We start from the raw sequence: 14,911 nt of genomic DNA, 5'->3' as shown, positions 1-14,911 counted from the left end.
AGCGATCATAAGTAGAAAAACAAAATTTTCAAGTGTACTCATGAAACAGTACTTTTTTGTGCTGTAACTAAGCAGAATAAAGTCCCTGCTTCTTCTTCACACCACTTTGTCTGTCACAACAGATATAATTGCATATATAAACAAAGCACAATTCAAACCTAAACTGTTCCAAGTTCACACTTAGCTTAAAAAAACAACCCACACCCACTCACACACATACAAAATCAAACATATTTTTATTCATTACAAACTGTTGTGCCACTTTTTAAAATTTCCATGACATTTGTAGCACTGTGTCATTCGTATAATACCAAAACATTGTTTTCAGTAACTGTTGAACTCCGACAGTAACCACTGACATGTGAACATTTCAGTATCACTGTTCTACACAGACCTGATGGTTCATTGATTCACTAAAGTCGACAAATAATAATCATGACAATTTGGACTTTTGATCCTGTCATGGACTGAGCTGCTAGTTTTGTGTGTATATTGTTGTCAGTGATACTAGTTTGTCATGTAGCTCTGGGACTTCCACTGTTGCTGAGAACAGCTGTTGCAATGCTGGATAAGGCTTCATATCCCTGTGGAAGCTTAATAAGTAGGAGCTCCAGAAGCCTGCAGACTTTTTAGCACACGGCAGCTACACTATGTGATGTTCCTGTAAGTCCACCACCGTGCTTCATCTTAATGAACTTGTTAATATCACCGTTAGCGGCAGCACTTATTGCATCCAGACAGGACATGCTACTTGATCATCGCTGTACCTTTCTCACCACAAAACCAACTATGTATTTGAATTTGATTGCAGCCCACTTATATTCTGATATGGTTTCATAATTTGACTAAATCACAGTCAGTTTCCCTACAATGAACTGTAATAGATGAACTCTTTGTCCTTTCGATGTTCTCGTCACTGAAGAGTCTGGAGCCTGTTTGTCTCTCCACATTTTGATACATTTTGATGGAAACCGAGGAAAGAAAAATAACAGACCTAAAATTTGTTAATATCATCAGCTCATAGAAAAATTTAGACACATAAAGACAGAGGCAACAGTTACAAACAAACTGATCATCTGATCGGATCACTGACGACTGTGAAACTCACACTGACAGTGCTGATAATGATTTGATTTGGCAGAATAATTAATTTTGTGTACACACGCACACACACACACACACACACACACACATTACCAGGGTAACATGAAAAGGGAAGTAACACTTATTTCCTTTGTGACCCTTGATAAAAAATAATGTAAAGTATTACAGTATATACAAATACAAACAGTAATAAGTATTATCTATATAAGTATTATCTTGTAATTTGTCAGATAAACTGATTACATTGATAAAGTCAACCCACTGTTGAAGCGTTAATTATGTAATTACCTACAACTGGTTGCAATACTGGTATATCAGCAGGATGCTGCAAATCAAAGTTTCTATTGTGGAAGTGAAGATGTTGTTGATATCACAAGCGTCAGTCATTCGTTCATTTTCTGTGTCAGATTTTTCCATATAAAGGTCAGGGGGCACTTGAGCCTATCCCAGTGGGCCCTGGGTGAGATCTGAGACACACCCTGGACAGGCTGCCAGTCTATCACAGATGTCATTATTGTTGAGGAAATTAAACGTTTGACAGCAGCATCTGTCACAAATACTTTCAGGGTAATCTACATTCAGAGGTACTGGCTTACTAATATTTTGGGTTAAACTACAATGCAGCCAAAGCTCCTTACCAGCTCAAACTATACTCACATGCAACTTACTTGTGAAACATAATTGTATTGCCCAGAAAACGTCTGTTGTTGCAGCCAAAAGCAGAATATGATTCTAGAATTTTTGCTCACCAAAACACAAGAAAAGTGACTGTCACTATTTTGCCTTCCCAAAAATCACCACCAGTGTCTTCACTTTGCGACGACATCAAAAGAGTGGGAGAAACCTATCTGGTACATTCAGATCCATGGTGGGCTCTGAAGATGCACGCAACAAAAACACATGCAACGTGATGAAGGTGGACCTGGCGGAGTCGAGGCCTGAGAGTTGTCACTGGAGGGTAGAGGGCGGAGCTTACAGGCTCCATAAACACCCAGACTGCCAGAAATCTTCATGAACATGGCAATGTGCTCCATTCAGGACATTGCCCACTTTTTTTGGTGGTTATGAGTTGGGGGGGGCGGGGTTTGCGGATGCCACAAAAGAAATCCTGTATGAGGAAGACGGGCTGGTCAAAGACGACCCGGAGGAGAACTCTGCTCGCTGAGGAGATGGGTCAAGCGTAAGCATCTGTCAGATACCACAACATGTGGAGCTCAAAGGATGCAACCTCAGTCCCCCCCTCACTCAGGATAAAAATGATTAGTAAAGTTCATTTAGTATCTGCAGAAGAGATGGCCTCAGAGATTACATAAGCCTTCTGTTTGCCCAACCAGTTTAAACAATAGCACACTTAAAGTGATACACACAAAACTCACAACTACCAAGAGTGCTCGCCGGCCGTGTTCAGATCAGCAATTAATTTAGTAAACTAGACCCTGAGCCATTCACAATTTACATGTCATGTGTTCACACAAAAGTCCATAAATTTTGAATGTCAATAAATGAAGCAAGGTCTTAATTTGGCTCAAGTCCTATTTCTGATCCTCTTAGTGCTCAACATAAAAAAAGTCTGACAAGCAGAACATTCTGTTGAAAACATGAGATGACTTTTTTCCTCTTAAGACTGTATTTGCATGACGCACATACTGACCTCACTAAGTCAATCCAACGAAAAACAACCAAACAAAATGATGCAGTACTCCACATGTCAATCCATCTGTGCACGAAGAACGAGTGTGTGGCAAACGATCTGAATCTGTTTAGTCTGTTTAGAGAGATAAAACATCTATTCTCAGTAATCTGCTACACTTAATCAGGGATTACAGTTTACATTCTGTTGTATTTTAGTGTAAATAGAATATACAATGAAACTGTAATTGTTGCATTTTTTTTTCTTTTATATCTGTGGGTTTTTTCCTCAACGTCTTTTATTCTCTTGATGTTGTAAGGCAGCTCTGTAACACTTGTTTTGAAAGTCTTGTACAAATTAGTACCAACTGCGATGAAACATTCATTCATTCATTTGTTTTCAAGACCCACGGACGGGGCCACCGGAACCGTGGGGTACACCTGTTTCTCCAAACATACAGTGCTACTATGGTAACACCCAAAAAACAGTGACATTTTCCCACAACTCAAAGGTTGCACGAAGAGTTTGGTTTTAAAGTATGCAGAGAGCCCAAGTTTCTATTTGGCCCAGTGAAATATTTTAGCAGAAAATGACCAGAAATGACTGTTTTGATCTTAATTACTCCTCATTACATTTTAATAACAGGCCTGTAAAACTGTATCAGTGAAGCGATCATCTTAACAGACTGTAAAGTCAGTTTGAAACAGACAAACATAACCTGATTTTTGAATGTTGGGAAGAATTTAATACTAAGATCAAGATGCTACAATGAGATTGTTTTTGGTTGTTTTTTTTTTTCCGCATGCCCTGGTTGCTTGAGATCACCACAGCAGATCCAGAACAGATCTGCCTGAGGATTTGGCACAGGTTTTTTTGTCCGATGCTCTTCTTGACACAGCTCCAGTTCTACATGGAGAAACATGCGTACAGTCCCTGGTGTTCCTAAGAGGTCTCCCACTGGAATAGTAATCAAGACAAACTGCATAACTTCTAAGATTTAATGGGATCAGGTGTGCACAGAGTGGAATGGCTGCACATCAAAATGACACAGCCAGTTTTAAAAAAAAAAATCCTTGGTGAGCAGCTGCTGATGTTGCGGGCCGTGCACATGGGAAACATTTGCTTGCTTGGTTTGTGGTGGGTTTTTTTTTTGCTTACTTGTCATGTCATTTATAATCCTAAAATTTAGTTCTGTACTGGGACTAGGAGCTTGCTGAAGCACCTGTCTGTGTGCATAGAGGAGGTGACCTGTGCCCCACCTCTATGCACTCGTCTGAATGAAAAAAGAAAAACAGTTTGTCAACAGAGGTGCAGATTGTGGCATTTGCAGCGCTCATCTTCTCACAGTGCAGCAGAGCGAGCAACAAAAGAAGATCAGCAGCAGATTGAGACAGATGATTTGGCACAATAACGGCTGACCTCCGCACGAAACCTGAGACACTCACTTGCTGATCCGGCTGATAATCTTGTGAGTAAAGAGCACGGAGCGGGGAAAAGCCTGTGGGGCTGATGTGACGCTCTGTCACACATGGACACGCAACTTTACTTTGAGTGTCACAGAAGGACAAACAGCAGAGAAACAATTGAATTCCAACTCCTTGACATTGCCTCCTTTTGATACTACAGGACTCCAGTTTCATTAAAGTAAAAAAAAAAGGGGTCATGGATATAAATCATCCTTTAAGCAATAGTGCTGCAATGGTGAGAAGGGCCCAGTGGAAGAAATCCACCCGTGTAAGTATCTCCTCATTAGACACACAGACATCATCATCGGTGCACGAATTTTAGTACCAGAATCAAATTTATTGGCAAGTAAGTTCTCACGTACCAGGAATTTGATCTGGTATCATTGGTGCATAAACAACAATAAAAAAAATACTTCTGTAAGAAGTAATAGGTGCATAAATAACAACAAAAAGAAAAGGGGAAAAATACTTCTGTAAGATGTAAAGGAGTCAAATAGACAAATGGGCAAAGCTAAGTTTACTGTTAAATAGATATAGTGGAATGGGGCTATGCAGGCATGCACAGGGATGATCAGTCTGTACTTTATGGGAATGGAGTGGGGGCAGGGTAAATGGGGGCCCTGGCATTATTTATAAGTCGAGCTGCGGACAGAAAGAAGCTGTTTTTGTGTCTTGAGGTTTTAGTCTTGATGGAGCTCGGCCGTCTGCCAGAGGAGAGGGTAACAAAAAGTTTGTGTCCTGGGTGAGAGGGATCAGCCACTATTTTCCTTGCGGGTCTTAGTGCCCTGGAGGTGTACAGGTCCTGTAGGGATGGCAGATTGCATTTCACTGTTTTCAGATAAACAATGTAACTTTGTGAAAAGTTGTAGCTCAGGTTGCCTGTTCAGTTCACTTTAAATGCACAGAAGACACAGCCCGATGAGCCGGTGAGTTGTTGTTGTTTTTTTTGGGGGGGGGGGGGGGGTGTCTGCCATTAAACATGCTGTTTTGCGGCTAAAGGGGTTTTAAGAGCAAAGCTGATATGTGCTTTAATTTCAGCTCCTCATTCTGTTCTAATCTCTGGTTAATGTAGTCGAAGCCAGAGTTATTTGCTTTTAGGGTTTGTGGTGAACTGTTGTTTGCACATGGTGGAGGACTTTACTCATACTGAAAGCTGAGACACTGTTGCTCTGTACACAAAGCTCTTGACTGCATCAGGCTCAACCTTTCATCCGTCACGTTCCATGGATTGTCGCAGCCGTCGTGTCGGACCGATGCGTGCATTCTTTGTGCGTGTGAAGATTTTAGTGCTGCAGAAATAACAGATGTGGTTACACTCAATTAGGTTGTAAATGACTGTGTAACTTCAAATGACAGACCATCTGCAGCAATCAGGTAAAATGTTGCTGGAAAAAAAAGAGCTCTTAATCTGTACTTTGACGGCATCGGTTGGCGTATTGTGCTTTACAGAACACACCAGAAGAAAAAAGAATCTTTGAAGTAACGGCATAATATATAAGAAATGATCATGAATCCTATCCAGCACTACAGAAGGACTCAAAAACATTTTACTTTCCTCTCTCCAGACCGCAGATTTATTTGAAATGATTGAAAAGATGCAGGTAAGGTGACAAACTGGACTTTGCCTTTTTGTCTTTCTAGGCTGCACTCACCAGGCAACTAACCTGTCAAGGTTGTGTCTCTTTCCTCCTCTGAAGCTTTCAGAAGAGATTCATCATCTCTATTAACACCTGATGCTGATCTCACATTAAAAATCTGCCTTCCACTTTCAGATCTCTTTAGCCAAACTGTTTCAGTTTTCTATATATATACAACCCCTGGCAAAAATTATGGAATCACCAGCCTCTGAGGATGTTCATTCAGTTGTTTAATTTTGTAGAAAAAAAGCAGATCACAGACATGACACAAAACTAAAGTCATTTCAAATGGCAACTTTCTGGCTTTAAGAAACACTATAAGAAATCAAGAAAAAAAGATTGTGGCAGTCAGTAACAGTTACTTTTTTAGACCAAGCAGAGGAAAAAAATATGGAATCACTCAATTCTGAGGAAAAAATTATGGAATCACCCTGTAAATTTTCATCCCCAAAACTAACACCTGCATCATATCAGATCTGCTCGTTAGTCTGCATCTAAAAAGGAGTGAACACACCTTGGAGAGCTGTTGCACCAAGTGGACTGACATGAATCATGGCTCCAACACGAGAGATGTCAATTGAAACAAAGGAGAGGATTATCAAACTCTTAAAAGAGAGTAAATCATCATGCAATGTTGCAAAAGATGTTGGTTATTCACAGTCAGCTGTGTCTAAACTCTGGACCAAATACAAACAACATGGGAAGGTTGTTAAAGGCAAACATACTGGTAGACCAAGGAAGACATCAAAGCGTCAAGACAGAAAACTTAAAACAATATGTCTCAAAAATCGAAAAATGCACAACAAAACAAATGAGGAATGAATGGGAGGAAACTGGAGTCAACGTCTGTGACCGAACTGTAAGAAACCGCCTAAAGGAAATGGGATTTACATACAGAAAAGCTAAACGAAAGCCATAATTAACACCTAAACAGAAAAAAAACAAGGTTACAATGGGCTAAGGAAAAGCATTCGTGGACTGTGGATGACTGGATGAAAGTCATATTCAGTGATGAATCTCGAATCTGCATTGGGCAAGGTGATGACGTTGGAACTTTTGTTTGGTGCCGTTCCAATGAGATTTATAATGATGACTGCCTGAAGAGAACATGTAAATTTCCACAGTCATTGATGATATGGGGCTGCATGTCAGGTAAAGGCACATCAATAAATGCACAAGTTTGCGTTGATATTTTGGACAATTGAAAGGATGTTTGGGGATGTTTCAAGATGATAATGCATCTTGCCATAGGGCAAAAACTGCAAAAACATTCCTTGTAAAAAGACACATAGGGTCAATGTCACGGCATAGGGTCAATGTCAACGAGTAGATCTGATTTGATGCAGGTGTTAGTTTGGGGGCTGAAAATTTACAGGGTGATTCCATAATTCTTTCCTCAGAATTCAGTGATTCCATATTTTTTTTCCTCTGCTTGGTCTAAAAAAGTAACCGTTACTGACTGCCACAATCTTTTTTTCTTGATTTCTTATAGTGTTTCTTAAAGCCAGAAAGTTGCCATTTGAAATGACTTTAGTTTTGTGTCATGTCTGTGATCTGCTTTTTTTCTACAAAATTAAACAACTGAATGAACATCCTCCGAGGCCGGTGATTCCATAATTTTTGCCATGGGTTGTATGTATTGTGCACGAGTCAGTGACATGTCGGTTAAGTGCACATTGTTTATGTGCTGCTTCACTGTTATCCTAAAAAAAAAAAAAGTGCCGTGGCTTTCATTGACCTCAAACGCTTAAATATTTTTCAACAATGTTCTGATTTAGTGTAACTGCGTCTCACTGTTTAATCCCTGGGGGGGTCTTCTGCAGCTGTACTGTCTCTGCACCAAAAGTCTCTCTTCATCATCCTTTACCTGTCTGTCAGCATGTTCTGTGTTTCTGTCTGTACCTCGTCCACTTCGTGCTGCATATCTCCTGGGAGAGCTGTTATGCAATGAGGCTGATGCTGCACTTTTTCCTTGTACTTTACTCATAATTATTACATGGTTGCATCGACTACTTGTTTGTGTTCATTTCTGTTGTGACTGCACGTGACCTTTCGTGATCTCTGTTGCCCTAATGTCTCTTTTTCTTCTGACAGGGCAGCAGGATGGATGAGCAGAGATACACTTTCCCTCCTCCACTTAAGGTACCTCGTGATGCATATCTTTGGTTCACTGTGCAAGAACACTGATTTGAAGCAGCACATGCTCGCTGAATGATACTGACCTTGCAGGGTTTGATATCATCACGGTTGTGCTGTGCACTCTGATATGAAACTGGAAAACTGAAATCAAACAACCAAAAAAAAAAAAACCGGCAACAAACAAACTGATAATTAGAGTGTGACAGAAAAATTTGTCACAATAAAGCATCCGATGTGCTCTTACAGTGTTTTGGCTGGCGTCCTCTGAACATAAGAGTGCATTTTAAGGTTTTGTTGTTGACTTAAAAGGCTCTGAACTGTTGTACACCCACCTAGCTTGCAGAACTGGTAAAGCCTTGCCACTGTTGTACACTGCCTGCATTGTGCGTGCGTGCGTGTGTGCGTGCGTGCATGTGTGTGTGTGTGTGTGTGAGACACAGCTGAACTGCCACGGGTCACATGCATGTATGTATTTACACCAGGGAGCATTTCAGCGCTGTTTCTGTTGTGTCGCTGCCTAATCTTTCTAGATCATTTGTCTTTGATAATGGCTTTTACCCACACACTTTATCTTTCTGTTGAGTAACTTTTTTCCTATGATTTTACACGCATACAATCAGCTGGTATTTTTTTCTTCCTTTTTTTGCATTCTTTTTAAACAGCGTATGGAGTTGATCTCACCAGTGGTCAGCTGACAGCCCCTTTTTGAAAGCAGGCATCAGTTGAAAATGTAATAATACTGAATATATGCTTAATAATGGGCAGCACGGAGGCTTAGTGGTTAGCACGGTTGCCTCACAGTGAGGAGGTCATGGGTTTGATTCCCACATGTGGCCTTTCTGTCTGGAGTTTGCGTGATCTCCCTGTGTTTACATGGGTTCCCTCCGGGTGCTCTGGCTTCGTCCCACAAACAAAGACACGCAGGTTAGGCGGATTGGAAACTTTATAATTGTCCGTAGGTGTGTTTGCGGTGTGAATGTGTTTGTCTATATGTGGCCCTGCACAGAAAAATCACACATGCGATTAAGCATGTGTGATTTTTCTGAAAATATCAGCCCTCAAATGACAAAACATGTACAGAGACTCTCAAACAACAAAACAATGATGAAAAAAACATTCTCAAAAACAATTACAGAAATATAATGTATAGAAAATAAACTGCAGTAAATGGACTGCATTTATATCACATTTTTCAGGGCTTTAAAATGATGCCTCACATTCTTTCTCTGTTTTGCACACTCACACACACAGGCAAGTTGCTCATACTTGGAGCAACTGGGGATTAAGGACCTTATTCAAGGGCCCTTATTGACTTTCCAGCCCCAGAGCACTCTTGACCTCAGACTGGGGTGACTGTTTAATTTCAGCAAGACAATGACCCTAAGCACACAGCCAAGATATCGAAGGAGTGGCTTCAGGACAACTCTTTGAATGTCCTTGAGTGACCCAGCCAGAGCCCAGAGCTGAATCCGATTGAACAACTCTGAAGAGATCTGAAAACAAGTGTGCACCGACGCTCCCCTTCCAACCTGATGGAGCTTGAGAGGTGCTGCAAATCAGAATGGGCAAAGCTGCCCAAAGATAGGTGCACCAAGCTTGTGGCATCATATACAAGAAAACCTGAGGCTGTAACTGCTGCCAAAGGTGCATCAACAAACTACTGAGCAAAGGGTGTGAATAGTAACATACATGTGATTTTGTAATCTTTTTATTTTTAATAAATTTGCAAAAATTTCCAAAAAAATAAAAATAAAAAACTGTATGCACTGTATGATACCTGTCATGTCCTGTAGTCTCTGGTTCTGTGTTTACTTTCTGTTCCTAGAGTTAAGAAGAAGTTGGCAGGTTTTAGAGCCTGTGCATATTTTTCTTATGGAGTAGTTTGCTGCTTTTTGCTTAGAAAGACCACTTCAGTTGATGCTATTAAGGCTCATCTGAAAAAAATATTTTTTTTCTGTTGGTTAGAATTAGTTATACATTTGTTCGTTGCTTCAGCTGGCACCTAGCAGCTGACGTAGAATTGGTATGAACCATGGGAATCTGACTGTTTAATTATACTTATATGTGATGTGGATATGAGATATGGTTTTATCTCAGTTTAACTGTATTTGTTGGTATCTATATTATAATAGCCAATTGGCCTCTGTGTGCTTGTGTATGGCTTTGATCACGCAGACATCATGGAGAGTTGACATTTGCCATTTGGTATGCTTATGCATTTTGGGTCAAGGATGAATGTTGCAAAAACAGAAAGTTGATAGGACTAATGTTTTTTGAGAAATTAGCAATTTCAGCTAACCAGTAAACAATGGACATTGTGCTGCAGTGGATCATGGGAGTTTGGGGTTTGGGGTTTTAAATGTTGTTATAGTGGTTCATGTTAGTTTAATGGTGTTGTTAGTGTTATTGATTTATTGTTCTTGTAGTTCAGTTGGTTTAGTCAATTTAGTTAAGTGTTATGTTGCTCTTACCATGAGTGAGTTAAGTCACATGTTGGTACCATGAGTGAAATGTTTAGTTCTTTTAATGTCTTCAGCCACTGTCTTTTTTGTTGTTGTTGTTGTTGTCATTTTAAAAGCACCTGCGTGCATGTGTGCTTATGTGTAACTTCAATCACGGAGAAACTGGGGATAGCTGACATTTGCCGTTTGGTATGCTTATGTATCTTGGGTCAAGGATGAACAAAATGGAACGTTGATAGGACTAATATTCTTGGAGAAGCTATGGATATTAGCTAACATTGCTAACTACATTCTGGACTCACATGCCACTCCAGCAGGGGGTGGTAAATCATCTTTACTGTATATTAAAAGTGTGAGTGCATGCATGCTTTTATTTGGTAAGTTCAATGTAAGTACATGATATAATTGCAAATAAATAAAAAAAATAGATGGATTACACCTTCAAAGTGAAAACATTTATTTCCATCGTGGTCCATTTTAAAATGAAATGGCAAAATAGAAGTAATAATAATAATTATTATAATACTGATAATAATAATTGTTGAGGTCTAAGGTTATAAAACATTCTGGACTCACACACCATTCCAACTCATTACAGAAACTTTGTGCAATTTATGACCTTGAAAAATGTCAGCTACCTATTTTATAAACACTACCCAATCTAGAGCTTGTAGATCCCCACGAGCAGCATGATCCCCACAGGCAATGTGCTAGTGTATGATATCATATTTGGTATTGAATTTTAATTTGTTCTTATGTATGTGTAAACTTTTATCATTTTGTTGTGTTGAAGTTTTATCATGTTGAAATGTTTTTCTGAAAATTGCTACATGAATACACCAAAACAATGACACAAAATCAATAATAGAAATAACAATTGCATCCACGGTGATTTTAAGGAGGTCAGTAAACTGCTTTTCATTGCATAACTGTTATGTAATTGCTCTGATTGTATCCTTTGGGATTATAGAGTTGGACACTGTGGATATTTTTGTACTTTAATGAAGGGAACAAAGCTTTATATTTGTTGTTCTTTCAGACAGAGGAGGATTATATTCCGTATCCAAGTGTCCATGAGGTAGGACGATGTTCTGCAGTGACACTTCATAATTACTGCTCTTTTGTCTCAAACAGGAATTTTAAATGTTTCTATTTTATTCTCTTGTCACTCTGCACTTAAATCCTTGTTTTTGTGCATTTGGAAACAGGTGTTGGGCAGAAGAAGCCCCTTTCCACTCATCCTCCTTCCACAGTTTGGGGGCTACTGGATTGAAGGCACCAACCACGAGGTGCGTGAGACTGCGGACGTGGAGCAGCTGCAGCCTCTGTCCCCAAACACTCGCACCAAACTGGAATGTAACACAACAGCTATACTCTACCGCAAACACTTCCTGGGCAAGGTTAGCCAATCAGAGACTATTATGACCATCATGTACAGTTAAATGGTACAAATTAAATGTAATAGCAGCAGCGTCACACAGGTTTTATGAAGCTTTTATGCTTAGTTAAATTTTAAAAAAATCCAAAGTGATAAAACGGCTGCAAAAAGAGATCAGACTAATACTCAAAGTTTAAGTCAGCAGAGAAAATTACCTGATTGGTAGTTGATTTCTCGGCGGGGAGGTGGAGTTGCAGTCCGGCCTTTATGGTGGTGGTGATGAGTAGTGGATGAGTGACAGCTGGTACGGATGATGAGTGACAACTGTCACTCCTGGTCGCTCCGACGCCCTCACGTGCTTGAAGCCCGCACTTCAAGCAGGGCGCCATCTTGTGGTGGTGGGCCAGCAGTACCTCCTCTTCAGCGGCCCACACAACAGGACCCCCCCCCCCCCCCCCCCCCCCAGGCTTGTCCGGGTGCCGCCGGTAGAAGTCGGCCAGGAGGGCTGGGTCCAGGATGAAGCTCCTCTTCACCCAGGAGCGTTCTTCGGGTCCATACCCCTCCCAGTCCACCAAATACTGGAACCCCCGGCCCTTCCGACGGACATCCAGGAGCCGGCGCACGGTCCAAGCCGGCTCCCCGTCGATGATCGGGGCAGGAGGCGGCGCCGGTCCGGGGGTACAGAGGGGTGAAACGTGGTGAGGTTTGATGCGTGACACATGGAAAACCGGGTGGATCCGCAGTGAAGCTGGCAGCTTCAGCTTCACTGCGGCTGGACTGAGGATCTTGAGTATGGGGAAAGGTCCAATGTATCTGTCCTTCAACTTCTGGGATTCCACTTGCAGGAGAATGTCCTTTGTGGAAAGCCAAACCTCCTGCCCAGGCTGATACGCAGGAGCCGGGGCACGCCGGCGGTCTGCATGGTTCTTGGCCCTCGTCCGGGCTTTGAGCAGGGCAGAGCGGGCGGTACGCCACACCCGACGGCACCTTCTCAGATGGGCCTGGACCGAGGGCACCCCGACCTCTCCCTCCACTAGCGGGAACAATGGGGGCTGGTACCCCAAACACACTTCAAACGGGGAGAGGCCGGTGGCAGACGAGACTTGGCTGTTATGAGCGTACTCGATCCAGGCCAGATGGTCACTCCAGGCCGTCGGGTGCGCGGAGGTCACGCAGCGGAGGGCCTGCTCCAGTTCCTGGTTAGTCCGCTCTGCCTGCCCGTTTGTCTGGGGGGTGGTACCCAGACGAGAGACTGACGGTGGCCCCCAGTTCCCTACAGAAACTCCGCCAGACCTGGGAGGAGAACTGAGGACCACGATCCGAGACAATGTCTGATGGAATTCCATGCAGACGCACGACGTGGTGGACCAGGAGGTCTGCAGTCTCCTGGGCCGTCGGGAGCTTCGGGAGGGCCACGAAGTGGGCCGCCTTGGAGAACCGGTCCACTATCGTTAAGATGGTGGTGTTTCCCTGGGACGGCGGGAGGCCCGTGACAAAGTCCAGGCCGATATGAGACCAGGGGCGACGAGGCACAGGCAGAGGCTGGAGGAAGCCTTGGGCCTTGTGGTGGTCGGCTTTGCCCCTGGCACAGGTGGTGCAGGCCTGGACATATTCCCAGACGTCGGCTTCCATAGACGCCCACCAGAAGCGCTGCCGGACCACTGCCACGGTCCTTCGCACCCCTGGGTGACAGGAGAGCTTGGAACCGTGACAGAAGTCAAGGACCGCAGCCCTGGCCTCTGGTGGGACGTACAGTTTGTTCTTCGGACCTGTCCCCGGGTCCGGGCTCCGTGTCAGGGCCTCCCGGACGGTCTTCTCCACGTCCCAGGTAAGGGCGGCCACGACAGTGGACTCGGGGATGATGGTTTCAGGGGGGTCTGACAGCTCGGTCTTGACCTCCTCTTTGTGCACCCGGGACAGGGCGTCAGATCATTGGTTCTTTTTCCCGGGGCGGTAGGTGATCCGGAAGTCAAAACGCCCGAAGAACAGCGACCAGCGGGCTTGCCTGGGGTTCAGACGCTTCGCGGTCCGGATGTACTCCAGGTTCCGATGGTCCGTGAAAACCGTAAATGGTACCAATGCTCCCTCCAACAGGTGTCTCCACTCCTCAAGAGCCTCCTTCACCGCAAGAAGTTCCCGATTGCCGACGTCATAGTTCCGTTCAGCTGGGTTCAACCTGCGGGAAAAGTAGGCACATGGATGGAGAACCTTGTCGGACTCCCCGCTCTGGGACAGCACGGCTCCTATCCCTGAGTCAGAGGCATCCACTTCAACAACAAACTGGCACTTAGAATCGGGCTACACCAGAACCGGTGCAGTCGAGAACCGGCATTTCAACTCCCTAAACGCGGCTTCGCACCGATCCGACCAGGTGAAGGGGACTTTTGTGGAGGTCAGGGCTGTCAGGGGGCTAACTACCTGACTATAGCCTTTGATGAACCTCCGGTAGAAATTTGCAAAACCGAGGAACTGTTGTAGTTTCCTACGGTTCGTTGGTTGGGGCCAATCTCTCACCGCCGCAACCTTGGCCGGATCAGGGGCGACGGAGTTGGAGGAGATGATGAACCCCAAGAAGGACAAAGAAGTGCGGTTTAACTCACACTTCTCGCCCTTCACAAACAGCCGGTTCTCCAACAACCGCTGTAGGACCTGACGTACATGCTTGACATGGGTCTCAGGATCCGGAGAAAAGATGAGTATATCGTCTAGATATACGAAGACAAACCGATGCAGGAAGTCCCGCAAGACATCATTAACCAAAGCTTGGAACGTCGCGGGCGCATTGGTGAGGCCGAACGGCATGACCAGGTACTCAAAGTGACCTAACGGGGTGTTAAATGCCGTCTTCCACTCGTCTCCCTCCCGGATCCGAACCAGGTGATAAGCATTCCTAAGATCCAATTTCGTGAAAATTTGGGCTCCATGCAGGGGCGTGAACACTGAATCCAACAGAGGTAACGGGTATCGATTGCGAACCGTGATCCCGTTCAGCCCTCTGTAATCAATGCATGGACGGAGTCCGCCGTCCTTCTTGCCCACAAAAAAGAAACCAGCACCCATCGGGGAGGTGGAGTTCCGGATCAACCCGGCAGCTA

The 14,911-nt window shown here is 43.5% G+C and overlaps 1 protein-coding gene across 7 annotated transcripts in view; it reads left to right on the top strand.

Moving 5' to 3' along the window:
* rap1gap (RAP1 GTPase activating protein) overlaps window positions 1-14,911 on the top strand; it is a 72,642-nt gene that overhangs the window by 24,850 nt on the left and 32,881 nt on the right. For 6 of the 7 annotated variants that reach the window (XR_004561372.1, XR_004561370.1, XM_034172953.1 and 3 more), the window contains exons 3-6: window positions 5,766-5,801; window positions 7,932-7,979; window positions 11,478-11,516; window positions 11,647-11,838. Coding sequence is in view for 5 of the 7 variants with exons in the window: in XM_034172953.1 (XP_034028844.1) it covers window positions 5,784-5,801; window positions 7,932-7,979; window positions 11,478-11,516; window positions 11,647-11,838 (297 nt within the window). In the remaining 2 variants the exon portion in view is untranslated. The remainder of the gene's footprint in view (window positions 1-5,765; window positions 5,802-7,931; window positions 7,980-11,477; window positions 11,517-11,646; window positions 11,839-14,911) is intronic. The other variant, XM_034172951.1, reaches the window with a different exon arrangement.

The sequence above is a fragment of the Thalassophryne amazonica genome, chromosome 6, assembly GCF_902500255.1.
Source record: "Thalassophryne amazonica chromosome 6, fThaAma1.1, whole genome shotgun sequence".
Lineage (NCBI taxonomy): Eukaryota > Metazoa > Chordata > Actinopteri > Batrachoidiformes > Batrachoididae > Thalassophryne > Thalassophryne amazonica.
This window is presented reverse-complemented; position numbering and strand designations above follow the sequence as displayed.